General features: G+C 44.4%; 1 protein-coding gene across 1 annotated transcript in view; it reads right to left on the reverse strand.

The window, feature by feature from the left end:
- Nucleotides 1-9,119: 9,119 nt before the first annotated feature.
- The window catches only part of LOC111953746 (MAGUK p55 subfamily member 7-like), a 255,668-nt gene continuing 240,204 nt past the window's right edge, over nt 9,120-24,583 (reverse strand). Inside the window, 1 exon segment of the mRNA XM_070435462.1 lies at nt 9,120-11,705. Coding sequence (XP_070291563.1) covers nt 11,526-11,705 — 180 coding nt within the window. The 3' untranslated portion in view covers nt 9,120-11,525.

The raw sequence follows: 24,583 nt of genomic DNA on the forward strand, positions 1-24,583 counted from the left end.
CATATCGACATTACCTGAAAGGCCGCTGAGCAAGGAAGAAGCCACTGCTCCAAAACCGCCATTAAAAAGCCAGTTGTTATGTTTGGAGGAAAAAGGGGGAGGCTTGCAAGCTGAAGAACACCACCCCAACTGTGAAGCACGGGGTAGGCAGCATCATGTTGTGGGGGTGCTTTGCTGCAGGAGGGACTGGTGCACTTCACAAAATAGATAGCATCATGAGGGAAGAATATTATGTGGATATATTGAAGCAACATCTCAAGACATCAGTCAGGAAGTTAAAGCTTGGTTGCAAATGGGTCTTCCAAATGGACAATGACCCCAAGCATACTTCCAAAGTTGTGGCAAAATGGCCTAAGGACAGCAAAGTCAAGGTATGGGAGTGGCCATCACAAAGCCCTGACCTCAACTGAAAAAGCATGTGCAAGGAGGCCTACAAACCTGACTCAGTTACACCAGCTCTGTCAGGAGGAATGGGCCAAAATTCACCCAACTTACTGTGGGAAGCTTGTGAAAGTCTACCCGAAACATTTGACCCAAGTTAAACAATTTAAAGGCAATGCTACCTAATACTAATTGAGTGTATGTAAACTTCTGACCCACTGGYGATGTGATGAAAGAAATAAAAGCTGAAATAAATCATTCTCTCTACTATTATTCTGACATTTCACATTCTTAAAATAAACAGGGATCCTAACTGACCTAAGACAGGGAATTTTACTAGGATTAAATGTCAGGAATTYTGAAAAACTGAGTTTAAATGTATTTGGCTAAGGTGTACGTAAACTTCTGACTTCAACTGTAGTCTATTTCCCCTTCACAACACCACAGCGACTGTGCTAATTTCACTAAAACAGTCTCGACCTCCATACCTCTAACTTTAAACATGACAGTTTCAGGCTGAATAATTAAGAACTGGGTACAAAGAGGTCGACAAGTCTCTGGGGAACAGCACAGCGAAAGTTTAGGAAAATACAGGTGGACTGCTTTGCGGCGCCGTAACATAGTCAATGCGATCACACAGCCTCGGCCCCTCTACCTTGTTTTACCTCCACACGTCAGAGGAATTTCCACTACAACTAACGATGGACCCCTCCCCCTGAACTTTCCCCCCTTGCTGTCATTTTCACATCACACAGGGGGCCTCTCTCCAACCTTAACCTGCACAGCCTTTATAGGCAATGTATACAGAGGCCGTGTCCGAAATGGAACCCTATTCGCTAATAGTGCACTAGTTTTGACTAGGGCCCATAGGACTCTGGTAAAAAATTGTGCACTATTTATAGAATAGGGTGCCATTTGAGATGCAGCCCTAATGTATACATATGCCACCCAGCATTAATGACCTGGTGACTGGTCCATGCTATGGATATTAGAGCGAGCCTCAGCTCAGTATGTTGTTATAATTCTCATCAGGGGTTTGTACACTCACTCCGAGACATGGGCTTGCTTCCCAAATGGTAGCTGTGCACTACTTCTGACCAGGGCCCATAGGGCTGCGGTCAAAAGTAGAGCACTATGTAGGGAATCGGGTGCCATTTCGGATATTGCCATTCGGAGTTATGAAGGGCATCCCTTGTTCACTCCTCTCCTCTCCCTTACGTTCCCCAGGCTCTGTGTGTAATTGAGTAATACAGCTCAAGGTAACAGGGCCTGAAAACCTTTGCCTACAGACATGAGGTAATGTGTTGTTAATTAGCAGAAGACAGACAGGGTAGGCGGAAGCCCTAGCCAGCACTGGAGCAGACTAGGGATGTGTCCCAAATGGCACCCTATTCGCTATATAGTGCTCTACTTTTGACCAGAACCCTATGGGCCCTGGTAAATACTATTGCAATGTTTTAGGGAATAGGGCTCCATTAAGGACACGGCCTGGTTGGAACTCTCCCTCCAGTCATGAGCATTTAGCAGGGATGAGGATTACAGAGAAGCAAAGCCTGCGACGGCCAAGGGATGGTGACGGGCCGGATCACAACATGAAAGCAGGGACAGAGCAGGATTGAACGGGCTACTATTGAGAGAGCGTAAGAGAGAGAGAGAGAGAGATAAACAGAAGGAGGGAGGAGAACAGAAGGACAGACAGAAAGAGAGGGAGAGACAGGGAGAAAGAGGGAGAGAGAGAGAGAATGGTTATTTTAAGAAGAGAACCTTTCTGAAAGATATCTGATCTCAGCAGGAGTCCAGGGCACCCTCGCTACCTCCCCTCCTCCCCCTTCCTCGTCTCCCCCCTCTGATGCGCATGATGTACAATTTGTCATGAAGCGAACGTAAAGACTTATCACGTTGAGCAGGGTTCAGGATATTGGCCCTGACGTTGTAATTTAGAGCAGTAAATCAAACCAATTGGAGTGTATATCAAGACAGGGGAGGGTGATTCGGTTTGCTTTAATGGTTTCCGAAAAGAATCAGAGGGACCGCTGTAGAAACCTCTGTGACATGTCACTGTGCCTCGCTATTATGGCTGTCTGGCTTTTCCACAACAATCTCCTGTTCATCTGTTTGGCTCCTCCTCTCCCTCGATCTCTCTCTCTCTGCCCCGTTATAGCCTGGCTCTGGCCCTCTCCCTCCAAACAAAGGGCCCAGGTAATATGGGAATTTATTTACATGAAAATAAATACATCAAAAGGCACAAGGAGAGCGAATCATGAAAACGTACTGAAGGCCCTGCGGAGCTCAACATTAATCTTGTGAATCAGAGATAAAAGGTGAACATTTAATGCTATAAATCCAGTGTATTCCTTAAGCTGCTCTCTGCTCTGCTCGGCTAAACCATTAGAGAGAGAGGGATGAGGAAATAAGGAAAAAAGTACAGCAGCTCTTTCATTCTGTGAGCTCTCAAAGTCACATTAATGTCATAACTGGAGAAACCATTGCTGCATGGGCTTGGGCTGTACATGGTTCATAATCACACAACTATAGCTGCTCTCCAAGGACCAGGTAGAGAGAGAAGGAAGAGGAAGGTTTGTTTTTCTTTAATCAGGTCAGGGACTAATACAGGCACACATGACATTTATTGACCTTTAAAACACACAATTCACAATTCATTGATCACTGTGATATCGCCATCTGTCAAATCATCCCTGATTCATGRGATTGAGGACAAGAGAGAGTGAGAGAAAGAGGGAGATCAGTTCCCTGATTGTCTGTGGCACTGTGGGAGAAACCTAATAGTGGGAACATGTGTTTCTGTCTTCATGGGTTTCTGAGTGTGTGAAACACGATGGCTTCAAGCTGATGCAACATTCTGGGCCTAGCACCGACAGACTAACGTCTGACTGAGAGAGTGGCATTCCTCCTTCCCCATAAGGACCCTACAAGGCGTGAGAAGAGGACCGACTATGTCTACATGTCAGTGTGATGGGAGAGAAAATGGTGTCAGTCACAACCACCCATGTGGTGTCATGAATGTCATGAATGTCAGATACAACGTTATTTTGATGAAGAGAACTCTTGGAATCTCACATGGAACCCATCACCCTCATGTAAAATGTTTTGGGTGTTATCAAAACATACTCGAACGGGCAAGAGGTCAAAAACACTCAAACTTGGACATGGTCAAATAAACACATGGATGAAACACAATGGGTGAGGTAGTGGAGGTAACAAAAATACTGTACTGTAGATTGAAAGTGAGCTGAGGCTCATGAATGTGTCTGGATTGGCACTTTATTCCCAACATAGTGTTACTTTTGACCAGAGCCTTATGAGCCTGGTCAAAAGTTGTGCAATATGGGCCTGATTCCGACTTATGAAATGATTCCTTTCTTAAGCACGCCTTTCCTACACACTTCTCAGTAGCTGGTATTCAGACTGTTATGAAGGTGCGTAAACAAGCTTTGCAGGCGTCCCTTGCACACACTGAATAAATGTAATTCAACTGCTGAAAACTCTCCCACTTGGTGGCCAAGAGATTTTCTTGTGGATTTTTCATTCAATAGGGTTTTCAGTACATTTATCTTAAGCCATCCCTTTAAACATGGTGTACCTTCTAGTTTGAATTTTGTGGACAGYCAATAGAATACATCGAGAGAACGGGTTCAGAATATTAGGGATACATTTAAGAAAGCCATTTAAATACATGCATATTCGTCTCCGTTTCAGCAAAAATCTTGCAGATTATTTAGGGTTAACAAAGTATTTATGAATAGACTTTACACACGAAAGAATGAAAGAAAACGGTAGTTTAATTCATTCAGAAAATTGCCACATTCAGTTCTTTAACCCATGGTAATGTTGGAAGTATAGTGTACATAGATTTATACAGTAATTATGACAATAGTAGGCTATACCCTTGTCTATTGCCTGCACTAACCACGGAACTTTGTGATGACACAACCAAGTATTGCGCCATGCGTCAGGTTCAAACTGTTACGGCTTGGTCTGCACGCCTACATGTCTTTGTTCAGCACAAGCACTGTTGTCGGGAGCTTCATGAAATGGGTTTCCATGGCCGCACACAAGTCGCACACAAGCCTAAGATCACCATGCGCAATGCCAAGCGTCGGCTGGAGTGGTCTAAAGCACACCGCCATTGGACTCTGCAGCAGTGGAAATGCGTTCTCTGGAGTGATGAATCACGCTTCACCATATGGCAGTCTGGCGGACTAATCTGGGTTTGGCGAACACTACCTGCCCCAATGTTGGGGCTGTGTTTCTGGACCTAAGGAAGGCTTTTGATACTGTTAGCCATGAGATTCTCATCACAAAATTGTCCAAGTTCAACTTTTCCCCCGATGCCTTGAGATGGATGAAATCATACCTTGAAGGCAGAACTCAGTGTGTCAGAGTGAGCAATGAGCTGTCGCCCACTCTTAGCTATGATGTGAGCGTGCCCCAAGGGTCAATACGGGGGCCCCTCCTGTTCAGCTTGTACATTAATGATCTGCCTTCTGTCTGTACTGGGTCTGAAGTTCAAATGTATGCAGATGATACAGTGATATATGTGCATGCAAAGAGCAAACAACAAGCTGCACAAGAACTCACTACTGTAATGGTCCAGGTTACAAAGTGGCTCAGTGTGTTTGCATCTCAATGTGAAAAAAACAGTTTGCATGTTCTTCACAAAGAGGGCAACAGATGCTACTGAGCCAGATGTCTATGTGTCAGGGGAGAAGCTCCAGGTGGTATCTGATTTTAAGTACCTTGGCATCATAGTTGATTCCAACCTCTCTTTTAAAAAGCATGTGAAAAAGGTAATTCAGCTAATTTCCGATTTATACGAAATTGTTTGACTACAGAGGTAGCAAAACTGTACTTCAAATCTATGATACTCCCCCACTTAACATACTGCTTGACTAGTTGGGCCCTAGCTTGCTGTACAACATTAAAACCTATTCAGTCTGTCTGCAAACAGGCTCTCAAAGTGCTTGATAGGAAGCCCAATAGCCATCATCACTGTTACATCCTCAGAAAGCATGAGCTCCTGAGTTGGGAAAATCTTGTGCAATACACCGACGCATGTCTTGTATTCAAGATCCTAAATGGCCTGGCTCCCCCTCCACTCAATATTTTTGTTAAACAGAAAACCCAAACATATGGCAGCAGATCCACAAGGTCTGCCATGAGAGGTGACTGTATAGTTCCCTTAAGGAAAAGCACCTTTAGTAAATCCGCTTTCTCTGTGAGAGCTTCCCATGTCTGGAATACACTGCCATCAGACACACATAACTGCACCACATATCACACTTTCACAAAATGCATGAAGACATGGCTAAAGGTCAATCAGATTTGTGAACATAATCCCTAGCTGTGTATTGCCGCTTTCCATGTTGTCTGTTGTCTGTAGCTTGTGAGGTGTGGAAACACTTTGTTGCTTTTATTAATTTTGCTTGCCCTATGTTGCTCTGAGTGTGCTCACTGCTCAATGATTGTCTATATTGTAATTGTTTTTAATAGGGACTGCGGTTGAAAATTAGCCGGCTGGCTAAAACCGGCACTTTCACTGAAACGTTGATTAATGTGCACTGTRCCTGTAAAAATAAAATAAACTCAAACTCAATGCATAGTGCCAACTGTAAAGTTTGGTGGAGGAGGAATAATAGTCTGGCGCTGTTTTCATTGTTAAGGCTCCTTAGTTCCATTGAAGGTAACTAACGTAACAGAATACAATGACATTCTAAACGATTCTGTGCTTCCAAATTTGTGGCAAGAGTTTGGGGAGGGCCCTTTCCTGTTTCAGCGGGGTCCATACAGAAATGGTTTATCAAGATCAGTGTGAAAGAACTTAACTAAACTGCACAGAGCTCTGACCTCAACCCCATCGAACACCTTTGGGATGAATTGGAACGCTGACTGTGAGCCAGGCCTTAGTGCCCAACATCAGTGCCTGACCTCACTAATGCTCTTGTGGCTGAATGGAAGCAAGTCCCTGCAGCAATGTTCCAACATCTAGTGGAAAGCCTGCCCAGAAGACTGGAGGCTGTTATAGAAGCAAAGGGAGGACCAACTCCACATTAATGCCCATGATTTTGGAATGAGATGTTCGACGAGCAGGTGTCCACATACTTTTGGTAATGTAGTGTATTTACAATTCCCTTATCCAAATGGATTACTCATTTACCTATCTCCAATCAATATCTCTTATAAAGATGTCAATTAAAGTGCATGGACAATGGTGTTATTTCTCTCTGAAAAAAGTAGATGCTTTTTCTACTTGGAACCAGTACGTTCGCTAGAACTTCTTCATGGATTCTTCATTCGTAAAGGTGGTGGAATTATTGGGGAATTAAGTCAAAGTCAGAATACAGCATATCTGTACACACCTCTGCCACACCTTCATTTATTCGATCTCCACCCAAAATGAATAGTGGGTGAAAAGCACGCTATTCTCATGTTTAAGTTCGTCATAATACACATAGAGAAAAGCGCATAAGAAGGGAAATACATTCCATTTACGCGCACGCTTAACTCGGGTCAGAATCAGGCCCAATATTGGGACAAATCCTTTGTGAGCTATTCAGAGAAGAACTAAACCAGAGAGGACAGGAGAGTGGAGATGGAAGTGACTCCAGTCACTTTGGCTCATTGGAAGCTGGGAAGAGAGGGACACCTTTACCCAGGACTCCCAGCCATCAACCCCCAAACACAGTTTGCATCCCAAATGAGCCCTGGTCAAAAGTAGTGCACTATAAAGGGAATAGTAGTACCCATAGGGCTCTGGTCAAAAGCAGTGCACTATAAAGGGAATAGGGTACCCATAGGGCCCTGGTCAAAAGTAGTGCACTATAAAGGGAATAGGGTACCCATAGGGCCCTGGTCAAAAGTAGTGCACTGTAAAGAGAATAGGGTACCCATAGGGCCCTGGTCAAAAGTAGTGCAATATAAAGGGAATAGGGTACCCATAGGGCTCTGGTCAAAAGTAGTGCACTATAAAGGGAAAATATAGGGTGCCATTTGGGATYCACCCAGACAGCGGGCACCGTTAACATGGCTGTTATGACGTGGAGGGAAATTCAGCGCTCAACCTTTTCTTACCTGTCACTCGGCCCACGTTCCCACGGCTCTGGTTTCCCACGCCCGGGGGACGATGTGAGGCAGTATTTTTCTTGTGTTAAATATGGATCATTGAGCTTGATGGCTTTTGGAAGGTAAAACCCAAGTGGAAATCTCTGTCTTCCTCCCTCTCTCTCTCTCTTACCTCTAAAAGCCTGGCATGTCGGGCGAGCTCCAGCTCCTTCTCATGTCCCCACTTACAGTTGTGCGTTCAAAATTGCACCCTATTCCCTTTATAGTGCACTACTATACTACCCTTTGGACCATAGTCAAAAGTAGTGCACTATAAAGGGAATAGGGTACCATTTAGGACACACACGGACTGTGGAGCATGGTGAGTAAGCGAGTGAGTCCCACATCACTCCTTAATCCCAATTAAGGGGAAGAGGAGAGTGAAACCCTTCCCCTTGGCCTCCTCACAGAGTGCCATTACCTCTCCATGACCTTCCCCCACTCTCCTCCCCCCACCACTCCCTCCCGGCCTGTTCCCAGCCACCTCTTTCCTGCTCCTTAATCTTCCCTCCATCTCCCTCTCCTCAACCCTCTTTTCCTATCTCAGCCTGTAAACTCCTGTCCTCCCTACCTCATCCCCCTTTCCTCACCTCTTTATCCCTCCCTGCCTGGGCCTGTGAACTCCTGCCCCGCTCCACACGGCAGCCATCAATGTGAGCTCTGTGGAACAGAGGGAATGTGAAGGTTACTGAGGCGACCTGTTTTGGGCAGAAGGGTTTGTTTTGGATCGTCATCAAGCATCGGCTCCGAGAGAAAGTCCATCGGAGTGCCACTCAGACAATCTGAGCCCTTGTCCCAAATGGCACCTTATACCCTATATAGTGCACTAGTTTTGACCAAGGCTCTGGCCAAAAGTAGTGCACTATGTACAGTAGGGAATAGGGTACCATTTTGGATGTAGCCTCAGGACTTCTCCAGATCCCCCTCTGCTATACTAAAGCCATTGAGTTAGTCATTTGGRCCGTTAGACAACATAACATTATTTAATTAGGCAACACCGCAGGCCTCAAGTTTCAACAAACAGACAGATATACGGACACAGGTTTCAGTCCTCACCCCATGACCCTACTCAACTCAGAGCTCTCATTCAGGTGATGATTGATTGATTGATATCAATGGTCTCTCTGAGGCTAGGATGTCAACACAGCAGAGCTGTCTACGACAGTAATTTCTTAGATGATAAATACATTAGCAATGATCACTGCTCTCTGGTGAAGCCAGTCATCTACAGATGAAAGATATGAATGTGAGGTTCCATCTGAAATGGCACCTTATTCCCTTTATAGTGCACTATAAAGGGAATCAGGTGCCATTTCGGACATAGCATCTGAGTTCTATTTACACAAGTGTGCACTCAAAGTGTCTCTGTGAAGGTGTTTTTCTTCTTCATCGGCGCGAGTGAAAGTTGAGCTAAATGGCACTCAAGGGCTCAGAAACACATTCTAGACACACACGATTCTCACAACCCCAAGCGTCCCATATCACTGTTATGAGAGGAGAAATTCTCTCACGGCTACAATCATCGTTCACTTGCCATACTTATTAACATCTTAAAAAGTACACATTTGGTTGAATATTTTTTATATAAAATGTACAAATAAAAAGAAAACTCTTACAACTTGCCAAAGAAAGTATTTAATATTCAGTCTGAAGAAAAATATCCTCACAGACTGAACTTCTGAATCCGATCAATGATATGGATGGCGAGAGGGTAATTATGAACCTAACATAACATGAACATGTAATAAAATGATGGGAAAACTTAAGGGTTAAACCGGTAGTGTAGATAAACATGGTATTCTAGTGGCTTAACCTGAAACAAAAATATCCCTTTAAATAGGCTTGATAATCAGAAAAAAACTAAACAGGCGCACCTGTGATACTAAGGCATTTTTTGATCAATAAAAATAAAGGGATAAAAGAAAAGAGAGATAGAGAGAACAGATTTAAAAGAGAAAACAGACACCAGACAGAGAGAGAGATAGCTGTGGTGCCTCTTCATGACACAGGACACAGAGCTAACTAACTAACACCCATGGTTGGTGGTGTAAGTGTGAAAACTTGGGAAGAGAGAGAACATGAGGTCACTGCTCGTGAAGTCACTGCACCCAGCAGGGCCTAAACCCAGACTACAGGAGTAGGGTTGGAGAATTCCGGTAAGGATTCGAGGATTTCCTGGTAATTCCCTCCTGATTCCAGGAATATTCCAACCAGGAATCCTGGAAAACCAGGGAATTTAAAAAATATAAATAATTGCTAACTTATACAGGAGGAACTGTATGAAATGTCGAGAGGAAGCCAAATTAATATTCCATCTGTGTAGGGTCTTTGAACATCAGACATGATTAGGGTTGCAAAATTCTGGTAACTGTCCATAACATTTGGGGAAAGTTACCAGAATGTTTAAACCTCAACATCATAGCACCAGAAATTATCTCATCAAACAATCCAACATACACTTTATAGTCTAGCCACCTAACCGTGGGATACAGAAACTGAATAGCAGGAAAAGGGTAGAGGGATAGACAGACAGGAGGGAATTAGAAAGAGAGGACTAGCAACTCTAACCTTTCTCTATATAACCTGAACCTTGTTAAGTTAGAAGCAGCTACTTTTTTGTTTCGGTCTGTTTTAAATCTATTAGCGCTATGGAGCCCTCTGTAAGGTTCCTTGTTTTAGGCCTGTTTTATGAGAATAAATTAAGGCTAACTCCACTCCACCCTAATTATACTAGATTGAAAACATTTTACTTACAAATGACGAGCCAATGTCTGGTAGTTTAATTGGCAAATTGTTTTGCTGCCTGGTCACCGTCATGAGTAAAGTATTCAAAGTAGGGTTTAAATATCTCTTTTTAAATAGCTCCTAAATAAAAAGTATAAAACACCTAGGCGTTGTCCTAAATCCCTATATAGGGAATAAGGGTGCCATTTAGAATGCACACTGTGTAAGTAGGGCACGGGAACTTGAGGTACGACGACAAGACACTGTCTGATGCCTTGAAAGAAGGCTTCCAACATCAAAGTAACATCAGAAATCACCTCAGGTTGTACAGTGACAGTATCATGGTGCTTCTTTATAAAATATGTTATAGATATGTCATATATAAAAGGTATGTAAAACAGCAGAAAACAGCAGATTTAAATATATTAATTTCTCTTAAATAAAATTACACCTGTTGTTGCCCTTCGTTGAGTGTACTGTACCTGCCGACATTTTGCTTTGCCATCTTGGCATAACAATCTATGGAAGCGTTAAAAATGGCAGCGGCATAGTTTATCGGAGTTTGAAGCTGCATCCGAAATGGCACTCTACCCCTATATAGTGGACTATTTTTGACCAGATTGCTATGGGCCTTAGTCAAAAGTAGTGCACTACATAGAGAAAATTGTGTACTTTTGGACCAAAGCAGAGTTTAAGACTTGAAGGCAAATTTTTTATTTGTATCTCTTTCCCCATTATTCTCTTCTTGAGGCTTTGAGTAATATACAGAAATGTACATGTAAACACCGCCCACTGTCAATCCAGAAACAGAAAAATACAAATCCCTTGTTTTCTATAAACTAATGTTAAAAACACAATAAGGAAGGAGCCCGTAGTTACAGTACGTACTGGCACAGCACTGATTGGCAGTCACAGTGAAACCGATCTGAAGACAGAGCAGCGGTCTAAAACCAGATCAGACCAGCCCCACCCTCAGATGTCCAGTGTGTTGACTGTTGACTGAGCTGGACAGTGCCCAGTGGAAGACCCAGAGAGAGATACAGGCTTCGTCCCAAATGGCACCATATTTCCTACATAGTACCTTGACCAGAGCCCTGTGGGTAGTGCAATATATGAAGTCAGTTCACTGCTATCCAACAACGCCCAACACACACATGGCAGAAATAAGGGTAATATATATATATATATATATATATATATATATATATATATATATATATATATATATATACAAACAACTTTGTTAAAAAGTCCTTCCCTTTTTAATCTTCTTTCTCAAAAAGTATTTCTCTCTGTGGTTCTCAGGAGTGAGTCCATCTGATGGGTATCCAGTGAGTGTCTGTCTCCACCTTCTTCAGAGCCACCTTCAGTTCACTGAATGCTGCTGTCAGGTCGTCGTTGACGATCACCTTCTCAAACAAGTGGCCGTATTGGCTCTCCATCTGCTGGCCGGTGCTCACCATTTCCAGGAAGTCCTCCTCCTGTTGGACAAGAATATCATGGAATAGAATAGATATTTTACTGTCTGTTTTGAGAGAAAAATAAATGTACTTTCTGCTTATCTCAGGGTCAAGCTGTTGTCGATGGCCTATGAAGAAAGAGTTACGGGCATGAGTTAGTGAGTATCTCAGGGACGACAGAGACATTCACATAAACACAAACATAACAGCCATAAAACACAAATAAACWGACAGAATGACCCAATCTGTCACCTCTTATTCCGCTCCCCCTCTCTGGCGCTCAATGTCGCCTGTTTACTTATTATTACACACACCTGCCACTATCGTTACGCGCACCTGAGTCTCACCTGGACTCCATCACTTCTATGATTACCTCCCCTATGTCTGTCACTCCCTTTGGGTTCTTTCCCCAGGCAGTATTAGTTTCTCATGTCCAGACGCTACTCTTGTTTTGTATTGTCCTATTTATTATTAAAAAGTCACCCCCTGTACTTGCTTCCTGACTCCCAGCGTCTGCATTACACAAACAGAGAGCTGTTTGACCCTGAAGGACACCTAGACCTCTTTACAAAACCTTACACACAAAACCTCAAGGAATTTTCATAATTTCCTCCATTGGATACAAAATAAAATAAAAAAGCCTAAAAGCAGAAAAAGACGAAACATATCTGTGATTGACAAAGAGACAAGTAACAGAATCATAATTGATACATGCGACTTTGGACTTACAGCGGCAGGCCAATGACAGTATGTGGACAACGCAAACTGGAAATGGAAATGGCTTGGGCACATTAACATACTACTGTAGCTACACTATACTGTATATACAAAAGTATGTGGACACCCCTTCAAATTAGTGGATTTGGCTGTTTCCCGTTGCTGACAGGTGTAAAAAAATCGAGGTGAAGTCGAGGTGACAGGTGTATAAAATGCAATCTCACTAGACAAACACTGGCAGTTGAATGGCTTTACTTTCCCGACCCCTTCTGTCTCAGCCTCCAGTATTTATGCTGCAGTAGTTTATGTGTCGGGCGGCTAGAGTCAGTCTGTTATATCTGGAGTATTTCTCCTGTCTTATCCGGTGTCCTGTGTTAATTTATGTATGCACTCTCTAATTCTCTCTCTCTTTCTCTCTTTTTCTCTCTCTCTCTCTCTCTCTCTCTCTCTCTCTCTCTCTCAGAGGACCTGAGCCCTAGGACCATGCCTCAGGACTACCTGGCCTGATGACTACTTGCTGTCCCCAGTCCACCTGGCCGTGCTGCTGCTCCAGTTTCAACTGTTCTGCCTGCGGCTATGGAACCCTGACCTATTCACCGGACGTGCTACCTGTCCCAGACCTGCTGTTTTCAACTCTCTAGAGACAGCAGGAGCGGTAGAGATACTCTGAATGATAGGCTATGAAAAGCCAACTGACAATTACTTCTGAGGTGCTGACCTTTTGCACCCTCGACAACCACTGTGATTAATATTATTGGAACCTGCTGATCATCTATGAACATTTGAACATCTTGGCCATGTTCTGTTATAATCTCCACCCGGCACAGCCAGAAGACTGGCCACCCCTCATAGTTTTTCCTAGGTTCTGGCCTTTCTAGGGAGTTTTTCCTAGCCACCGTGCTTCTACACCTGCATTGCTTGCTGTTTGGGGTTTTAGGTTGGGTTTCTGTACAGTACTTTGTGACATCAGCTGATGTAAGAAGGGCTTTATAAATACATTTGATTGATTGATTGATTGATTGACTGAAGAGCTCAGTGACTTTCAACGTGGCAACGTCATAGGATGCTACTTTCTAACAAGTCAGTTCGTCAAATTTCTGCCCTGCTAGAGCTGCCCTGGTCAACTGTAAGTGCTGTTATTGTGAAGTGGAAACATCTAGGAGCAACAACGGCTCAGCCCTGAAGTGGTAGGCCACACAAGCTCCCGGAATGGGACCGGCGAGGGCTGAAGCACGCAGCGCGTAAAAATCGTCTGTCCTCGGTTGCAATGCTCACTACCGAGTTCCAAATTTCCTCTGGAAGCAACGTCAGCACAAGAACTGTTCGTCGAGAGCTTCATGAAATAGTTTCCATCGCCGAGTAGCGATGTGTGCGGACAAAAGCCTAAGATCACCATGCGCGATGTTGACTGCTACCTGCCTGAATGCATAGTGCCAACTGTAAAGTTTTGTGGAGGTGGAAAATTGGTCTGGGCTGTTTTTCATGGTTCGGGCTAGGCCCCTTAGTTTTAGTGAAGGGAAATCTTAACATTACAGCATACAATGACATTCTAGAGGATTCTGTGCTTTTTGGGGAAGGCTCTTTCCTGTTTCAGCATGACAATGTCCCCGTGCACAAAGCGAGGTCCATACAGAAATGGTTTGTCGAGATCGGTGTGGAAGAACTTGACTGGCCTGCACAGAGCCCTGACCTCAACCCCATCGAACAACTTTGTGATGAATTGCAAGCCAGGCCTTAGCGCCCAACATCAGTGCCCGACCTCACTAATGCTCTTGTGGTTGAATGGAAGCAAGTCTCCGCAGCAATGTTCCAACATCTAGTGGAAATCCTTTCAAGAAGACTGGAGGCTGTCATGGAAGCAAAGGGGGGACCAACTCCATATTAATGACCATGATTTTGGAATGAGATGTTCGACGATACTTTTTGACATGTAGTGTATATAACTCCAGACCCCACCACTAGCCTGGTCCCTGATATGTTTGTGCTGTTTTGCAACTACTATGTAGATTGTCAAGACAGCAGAACTAGATCTGTGACCAGGCTATGCTAATTAATCGTAGCTCCCTAGACAACTTATTACCTGGTTAGCCTTTTAGGACCTATTTCTTGCCCAGTCATCCCTTCCTGATGGTATTAGACTGCCTGGTGATATGTTTATATGGGCTAATCCATTCCAGCCTCAGACAAAGGAACATGGCAGGGTTAGAGAGGCTATAGCGGCCTTCTGGTAAGACTTCGGAGGCGCACACCCCCCCATCGCTTCCGAGTATATTACTCGCTAATGTCCAGTCTCTAGGTAACAAGGCAGACGAAATTAGGGCAAGGGTTGCCTTCCAGAGAGACATTCGGGATTGCAGCATACTCTGTTTCACAGAAACATGGCTCTCTGGGGACATGCTGTCGGAATCAGTACAGCCAATGGGATTCTTTGTGCATCAGGCCGACAGGAATAAACCTCTCTCCGGGAAGAAGAAGGGCGGGGCGMTGTGCTTCATAATTAATGCCTCATGGTGTAATCATAACAACATACAGGAACTCAAGTCCATCTGCTCACCCGACCTAGAATTCCTGGAAACCAAATGCCGGCCATATTACCTCCCAAGAGAATTCTCGTCAGTTATCATCACAGCTGTGTACATTCCCCCTCAAGCAGCCCCCAAGGAACTTCACTGGACTCTATGTAAACTGGAAACCATATATCCTGAGGCTGCATTTATTGTGGCTGGGGATTTTAACAAAGCAAATTTAAGAACGAGGCTACCTAAATTCTATCAGCATATTGATTGCACTACGCGCGGGGGTAATACACTCGATCACTGCTACTCTAACTTCRGCGACGCATACAAAGCCCTCCCCTGCCCTCCCTTCGGTAAATCCGACCACGACGCCATCTTGCTACTACCGTCTTATAGGCAGAAACTCAAACAGGATGTACCAGTGACTAGAACCATTCAATGATGGTCTGACCAATCAGAATCCACGCTTTAAGATTGTTTTGATCACGCGACTGGGATATGTTCCGGTCAGCCTCAGAGAACAACATTGATCTATACGCTGACTCGGTTTCATAAAAGAGTTTACAAAAGAAGTGCATTGGAGATGTTGTACCCACTGTGACTATTAAAACCTACCGTAAGCAGAAACTATGGATGGATGGCGGTATTCGTGCAAAACTGAAAGTGCGAACGCATTTAACCATGGAAAGAGGTCTGGGAATATGTGTCACGGGTGACTAGGGTGGGCATTCTAGTTTCTTTATTTCTATGTTTTGTATTTCTATGTTTTGGCCGGGTAGGGTTCTAAATCAGGGACAATCATTGTCGTTGTCTCTGATTGGGAATCATACTTAGGCAGCTGCACCTTGGTCTCCTTCCGACGACGGCCGTGACAATATGGCAGAATATAAACAGTGTAGTTATTCCCTCCGCAAGGCAATCAAACAAGCAAAATTCTGGTACAGGGACAAAGTGGAGTCACAATTCAACTGCTCAGACACGAGACGTATGTGGCAGGGTCTACAGGAAATTACGGACTACAAAAAGAAAACCAGCCACATCACGGACGCCGATGTAACGCTTCTAGACAAACTAAACACCTTCTTTGCCCGCTTTGAGGATAATACAGTGCCACCGTCGCGGCCTGCTAACAAGGACTGCGCTCCCCCTCCTCCTCCTTCTTCGTGGCCGACGTGAGTAAAACATTTAAACATGTTAACCCTCGCAAGGCTGCTGGCCCAGACGGCATCCCAAGTTGCGTCCTCAGAGCATGCACAGACCAGCTGGCTGGTGTGTTTACAGACATATTCAATCACTCCCTATCCCAGTCTGCTCTCCCCACATGCTTCAAGATGGCCACCATTGTTCCTGTACCCAAGAAGGCCCCGTACCACTCACTTCTGTCATCATGAAGTGCTTTGAGAGACTAGCCAAGGATCATATCACCTCCACCTTACCGGCCACCCTAGACCCACTTCAATTTGCATACCGACCAAACAGTTCCACAGACGATGCAATTGCCATCACACTGCACACTGCCCTAACCCATCTGGACAAGAGGAATACCTATGTAAGAATGCTGTTCATTGACTACAGCCCAGCATTCAACACCATAGTACCCTCCAAAATCTTCAAACAGCTGGAGGCCCTGGGTCTCAACCCCGCCCTGTGCAATTGACTCCTGGACTTTCTGACGGGCCGCCCCCAGGTGGTGAAGGTAGGAAACAACATCTCCATTTTACTGACCCTCAACACTGGGGCCCCACAAGGGTGCGTGCTCAGCCCCCTCCTCTACTTCCTGTTCACCCACGACTGCGTGGCCATGCACACCTCCAACTCAGTAGTGGGCTTGATTACCAACAATGATGAGACAGCCTACAGGGAGGGGGTGAGGGCACTTGGAGTGTGGTGTCAGGAAAACAACCTCTCACTCAATATCAACAAAACAAAGGAGATGATTGTGGACTTCAGGAAACAGCAGAGGGAGCACCCCCATATACACGTCGAAGGGACAGCAGTGGAGAAGGTGGAAAGTTTTAAGTTCCTCGGCGTACACATCACAGACAAACTGAAATGGTCCACCCACACAGACAGTGTACAACTGCACCACCCTCAACCGCAAGGCTCTCCAGATGGTGGTGCGGTCTGCACAGCGCATCACCGGGGGCAAACTACCTGCCCTCCAGAACACCTACAGCATCCAATATCACAGGAAGGCCAAAAATATCATCAAGGACAACAACCACTGCCTGCTCACACCGCTACCATCAAGAAGGTGAGGTCAGTACAAGTGCATCAAAGCTGGGACCAAGAAACTGAAAAATAGCTTCTATCTCAAAGCCATCAGACTGTTAAACGGCCACCACTAACACAGAGAAGCCGYTGCCTACATACAGACTTGAAATCATTGGCCACTCTAACAAATGGATCGCTAGTCACTTTATTATTGCCACTTTAATAATGATGTTTACATATCTTGCATTACTCATCCCATATGTATATACTGTATTTTATACCATCTATTGCACCTTGCCTATGCCYCTCGGTTATTACTCATCCATATACAGTGGCAAGTAAAAGTATGTGAACCCTTTTGAATGACCTGGATTTCTGCATAAATTGGTCCTCAAATTTGATCTGATCTTCATCTAAGTCACAACAACAGACAAACATAGTGTGCTTAAACTAATAACACACAAATTATTATATTGTTCTTGTCTGTATTGAATACATAATTTAAACATTCACAGTGTAGATTGGAAAAAGTATGTGAACCCCAAGGCTAAGGACTTCTCCAAAAGCTAATTGGAGTCAGGAGTCAGCTAACCTGGAGTCCAATCAATGAGATGAGACTGGAGATGTTGGTTAGAGCTGCCTTGCACTATAAAAAACACTCACAAAATTTGAGTTTGCTATTCACAAGAAGCATTGCCGGAAGAAATGGCGCCGGAAGAAATGGCAGCAGTTTTACGGGCACCCAACCAATTGTGCTATTATGTGTTTTTTTCCCGCGTTATTTGTAACTTATTTTGTACATAATGTTTCTGCAACAGTATCTTACGGCAAAAAAGAGCTTCTGGATATCAGGACAGAAATCACTCACCTCGGATTAGACAAAGATTTTTTCTTCAACAAACAAGACGCACAAGACATCATCCAAACACCCGGCAGGGCCGACATCCACGTTATTTGCAAGAGGAAGCCGTTACCGTCAATACTACTCGCCAACGTGTAATCATTGGACAATAAACTAGACGAGGTACGATCACAAATATCCTACCAACGGGACATCAAAAACTGTAATATCCTATGTTTCACGGAATGGTGGCTGAATGACGACATGGATATTCAGCTAGCGGGATACACGCTGCATCGGCAAGATAGAACAGCACACTCCGGTAAGATGAGGGTGGGGGAGGGCAGTCTGTGCATATTTGTAAACAACAGCTGGTGCACGAAATCTAAGGAAGTCTCTAGATTTTGCTCGCCTGAAGTAGAGAATAGATAGATAAATTGCAGGCCACACTACTTGCCTAGAGAGATTTCAGCTGTACTTTTCGTGGCTGTTTATTTACCACCACAGACAGATGCTGGCACTAAGACCGCATTCAGTCAGCTGAATAAGGAAATAAGCAAACAGGAAACCACTCACACAGAGGCAGCGCACCTAGTGGCCGGAAACTTTAATGCAGGGGAACTTAAGGACTGTTTTGCTATCACAGACTGGAACATGTTCCAGGATTCTTCCGATGACATTGAGGAGTACACCACATCAGTCACTGGCTTTATCAGTAAGTGCATCGAGGACGTCGTCCCAACAGTGACTGTACGTACATACCCCAACCAGAAGCCATGGATTACAGGCAACATTCGCACTGAGCTAAAGGGTAGAGCTGCCGCTTTCAAGGTGCGGGACTCTAACCCGGAAGCTTAAAATAAATCCTGCTATGCCCTGTGACGAACCATCAAACAGGCAAAGCGTCAATACAGGGCTAAGATTGAATCATACTACACCGGCTCCGACGCTCGTCTTATGTGGCAGGGCTTGCAAACTATTACAGACTACAAAGGGAAGCACAGCCGAGAGCTGCCCAGTGACACGAGCCTACCAGACGAGCTAAATCGCTTCTATGCTCGCTTCGAGGCAAGCAACACTGAGGCATACATGATAGCATCAGCTGTTCCAGGCAAGTGTGTGATCACGCTCTCCGTAGCCGACGTGAGTAAGACCTTTAAACAGGTCAACATACACAAAGCTCCGGGCATGTGCTGATCAACTGGCAGGTGTCTTCACTGACATTTTCAACATGTCCCTGATTAAGTATGTAATACCAACATGTTTCAAGCAGACCACCATAGTCCCTGTGCCCAAGAACACTAAGGCAACCTGCCTAAATGAACACAGACCCGTAGGACTCATGTCTGTAGCCATGAAGTGCTTTGAAAGGTTGGTAATGGCTCACAACACCATTATCCCAGAAACCCTAGACCCACTCCAATTTGCATACCGCCCAAACAGATCCACAGATGATTGCACTCCACACTGCCCTTTCCCACCTGGACAAAAGGAACACTTACGTGAGAATGCTATTCATTGACTATAGCTCAGCGTTCAACACCATAGTACCCTCAAAGCTCATCACTAAGCTAAGGATCCTGGGACTAACCACCTCCCTCTGCAACTGGATCCTGGACTTCCTGACGGGCCGCCCCCAGGTGGTGAGAGTAGGTAGCAACACATCTGTCACGCTGATCCTCAACACTGGAGCTCCCCAGGGGTGCAAGCTCAGTCCCCTCCTGTACTCCCTGTTCACCCATGACTGCATGGCCAGGCACGACTCCAACACCATCATTAAGTTTGCAGACGACACAACAGTGGTAGGCCTGATCACCGACAACGACGAGACASCCTATAGGGAGGAAGTCAGAGACCTGGCCGGGTGGTGCCAGAATAACAACCTCTCCCTCAACGTAACCAAGACAAAGGAGATTATTGTGGACTACAGGAAAAGAAGGACCGAGCACGCGCACATTCTCATCGATGGGGCTGTAGTGGAGCAGGTTGTGAGCTTCATGTTCCTTGGTGTCCACATCAACAACAAACTAGAATGGTCCAAACACACCAAGACAGTTGTGAAGAGGGCACGACAAAGCCTATTCCCCCTGAGGAAACACTTTTTTTTTTGGCATGGGTCCTGAGATCCTCAAAAGGTTCTACAGCTGCAACARTGAGAGCATCCTGACGGGTTGCATCACTGCCTGGTACGGCAACTGCTCGGCCTCTGACCGCAAGGCACTACAGTGCGTACGGCCCAGTACATCACTGGGGCTAAGCTGCCTGCTATCCAGGACCTCTACACCAGGCGGTGTCAGAGGAAGGCCCTAAAAATTGTCAGAGACCCCAGCCACCCCAGTCAAAGACTGTTCTCTCTACTACCGCATGGCAAGTGGTACCGGAGTGCCAAGTCTAGGAGAAAAAGGCTTCTCAACAGTTTTTACCCCCAAGCCATAAGACTCCTTAACATGTAATCAAATAGCTGCTGCTACTCTCTGTTTATCATATATGCATAGTCACTTTAACTATACATTCATGTACATACTACCTCAATCAGCCTGACTAAACGGTGTCTGTATGTAGCGTCGCTACTTTTATAGCCTCGTAACTGTATATAGCCTTTTTACTGTTGTTTTATTTCTTTACCTACCTATTGTTCACCTAATACATTTTTTGCACTATTGGTTAGAGCCTATAAGTAAGCATTTCACTGTAAGGTCTGTTGTATTCAGCGCACGTGACAAATACACTTTGATTTGATGTGAACTATGCCTTGAACAAAAGAGATCTCACAAGACCTTAGATTAAGAATTGTTGATTTGCATAAAGCTGGAAAGGGTTACAAAAGTATTTCTAAAAGCATTGATGTTCATCAGTCCACAGTAAGAAAAATTGTCTATAAATGGAGAAAGTTCAGCACCGTTGCTACTCTCCCTAGGAGGGGCCGTCCTGCAAAGACGACTGCAAGAGCACAGCGCAGAATGCTCAATGAGGTTAAGAAGAATCCTAGAGTGTCAGCTAAAGACTAACAGAAATCTCTGGAACATGCTAACATCTCCGTTGACGAGTCCACTATGCATAAAATACTAAACAAGAATGGAGTTCATGGGAGGACACCATGGAAGAAGCCACTGCTGTCCKAAAAAAACATTGCTACACGTCTGAAGTTTGCAAAAGTGCACCTGGATGTTCCAAAGCGCTACTGGCAAAATATTCTGTGGAAACTACAGTTGAGTTGTTAGGAAGGAACACAACATTGTGTGGAGAACAAAAGGCACAGCACACCAACATCATCTCAACTGTAAAGTATTGTGGAGGGAGCATCATGGTTTGGGGCTGCTTTGCTGTCTCAGGGCTTGGACAGCTTGCTATCATCGACGGAAAAATGTATTCTCAAGTTTATCAAGACATTTTGCAGGAGAATGTTAGGCTGTCCGACCAAATTGAAGCTCAACAGAAGTTGGGTGATGCAACAGGACAACGATCCAAAACACAGAAGTAAATCAAGAACAGAATGGCTTCAACAGAAGAAAATACACCTTCTGGAGAGGCCCAGTCAGAGTCCTGACCTCAACCCGATTGAGATGCTGTGGCTTGACCTCAAGAGGGCAGTTCAGATCAGACATCCCAAGATTATTGCTGAACTGAAACAGTTTTGTGAAGAGGAATGGTCCAAAATTCCTCCTGACCGTTGTACAGATCTGATCCGCAACTACAGAAAACTTTTGGTTGAGGTTATTGCTGCCAAAGGAGGGTCAACCAGTTATTAAATCCAAGTGTTCGCATACTTTTCACTGCACTGTGAATGTTTACACTGAGTGTTCAATAAAGACATGAAACCATATAATTGTTTGTGTGTTATTAGTTTAAGCAGACTATTTGTCTATTGTTGTGACCTCGATAAAGATCAGATCAAATTGTATGGCGAATTTATGCAGAAATCCAGGTTTTTCAAAAGGGTTCACATACTTTTTCTTGCCATTGTATTTATATGTACATATTCTTATTCCAACCCTTTACTTATATGTGTGTGTATTAGGTAGTTGTTGTGGAATTGTTAGATTACTTGTTGATATTGCTGCACTGTCGGAACTAGAAGCGCAAGCATTTTGCAACACTTACAATAACATCTGCTATGTGCATGTGACCAATAACATTTGATTTGATTTGATTTAGCTAGCTCCTTTTTCTAAAGGAACACTGGGCTTCAGATCTCCGCTGAGATATGGTCACACTCAGGGACTCTGCCAAACGCACAAATAAATACATATACAGACACATTCATAGGCAGGAACACAAACAGAAACAAACACACTGATGCACAAAAACACACTGACGACACACACTTAGACAAACACACAGACAGACAGACACACACTTAGACAAACACACAGACAGACAGACACACACTTACACAGACAGAAGAGTACACTTTTAGAATGTCCCCCTTGCTAGTGGTTTTAACACCTCATAGTTGATTAGTCATGCAACTAAAGTTAAATGGTCACCATGACACAGACTGCATTTCCAAGCCAGTCTACAAACATTTACATTTTAGTCATTTAGCAGACACTTATCCAGAGCAACTAGGGTWAAGTTCCTTGCTTAAGGGCACATCAACAGATTGTTCATCTAGTCGGCTCGGGGATTCAAACCAGCAACCTTTCGGTTACTGGCGCAACGCTCTTAACCATTAGGCTACCCTGCCTCTGAATGTCCAACACTGCCCTCCATTGTATTTATTATGGATCCCCATTAGCTGCTTTCCTGGGATCCAGCAAAATTAAGGCTTTTWTATACAATTAAAAACATTACATTACAGATTTCACAAAACATTAAGTGTGTGCCCTCAGGCCACTACTCTACAACACTAAATCTATGCGTATGTATAGTGCATATGTTATCACGTGTGTGCCTTTGTGTGTCTTTTCACAGTCCCTGATGTTCCATAAGGTGTGTATTTCTCTCTCTCTCTCTCTCTCTCTCTCCTGTCTCTTATACACATCTAGATGTGTATAAGAGACAGGGCGTCTCTCTCTCTCTCTCTCTCTCTCTCTCTCTCTCTCTCTCTCTCTCTCATATTTATATATATATATATATATATAAGGCAGTAAAAATCCACCCACAATATCTCACAGTCTATTATCTCTGTCTCTTATACACATCTAGATGTGTATAAGAGACAGCTTTATATCTTTCTGTGTATCTCTCTCTCTCTCTCTCTCTCTCTCTCTCTCTCTCTCTCTCTCTCTCTCTCTCTCTCTCTCTCTCTCTCTCTCTATATATATATATATATATATATATATATATATATATATATAAGGCAGTAAAAATCCACCCACAATATCTCACAGTCTATTATCTTCTGTGAGAAGACATGATGGTTTTATCATCCTCTGTCTCGGAGGAAGGGAAGAGGTTGAAGAGGGAGCACTAGGATCGTTGGTCTGGGCTGAGAGGAAGTTGAAGCGTCTCAGTCTGTCGGTCCGTCCACCATATATTTCCTCCAGTGATCTGAGGCTGCTGATCCTTGGTAGCCTTCCTCTGTGGTCAGCCCTCAGAAAGCCTAGAACTGCTGGATGTGGACCCAGTGACCCAGGCTACATCCCAAATAGCTCCCCATTCCCTATATAGAGCACCCAAAGAGCTCTGGTCAAAGGTAGTAGTGCAGGGAATAGGGTGCCATTTGGGAAGCACACTCAGCTACTACTGCCAGCAGCTCTCCAACCCTTTGGACCTTAGACCAGAAACTGGCAGCCATAGAGTGGTTGTTGAATTATTGAATTCTATGCTTGCAGCAGGACAGTGGGGTAGACATGGACAGAACGAGCCCTAGAGATGCTGTGTATGCCGTTTCCATGTCAACCAGTCAGTCGGATGTTCTAGCCGTGTCTGAATCCTGGCTTAGGAAGACCACCAAAAATTCTGAAATCTCCATCCCTAACTACAACATTTTCAGACAAGATACAATGGCCGGTGTTGCAATCTATTGCAAAGATAGCCTGCAGAGTTCTGTCCTACTATCCAGGTCTATACCCAAACAATTTGAACTTCTACTTTTAAAAATCCACCTCTCTAAAAACAAGTATCTCACCGTTGCCGCCTCCTATAGACCACCCTCTGCCCCRAGCTGTGCTCTGGACAACATATGTGAACTGATTGCCCCCCATCTATCTTCAGAGCTCGTGCTGCTAGGCGACCTAAACTGGAACATGCTTAACACCCCAGCCATCCTACAATCTAAGCTTGATGCCCTCAATCTCACACAAATTATCTGGTTATTWAAAAAAAAAATGCCTTCCTCGCCATCTTAAATAAGCATGCCCCATTCAAGAAATGTAGAACCAGGAACAGATATAGCCCTTGGTTCTCTCCAGACCTGACTGCCCTTAACCAACACAAAAACATCCTATGGCGTTCTGCATTAGCATCGAACAGCCCCCGTGATATGCAACTTTTCAGGGAAGCTAGAAACCAATATACACAGGCAGTTAGAAAAGCCAAGGCTTTTCATGCAGAAATTTGCTCCCTGCAACACAAACTCAAAAAAGTTCTGGGACCCTGTAAAGTCCATGGAGAATAAGAACACCTCCTCCCAGCTGCCCACTGCACTGAGGATAGGAAACACTGTC

The sequence above is a fragment of the Salvelinus sp. IW2-2015 genome, linkage group LG27 (genome assembly GCF_002910315.2).
Source record: "Salvelinus sp. IW2-2015 linkage group LG27, ASM291031v2, whole genome shotgun sequence".
NCBI classification, from domain to species: domain Eukaryota; kingdom Metazoa; phylum Chordata; class Actinopteri; order Salmoniformes; family Salmonidae; genus Salvelinus; species Salvelinus sp. IW2-2015.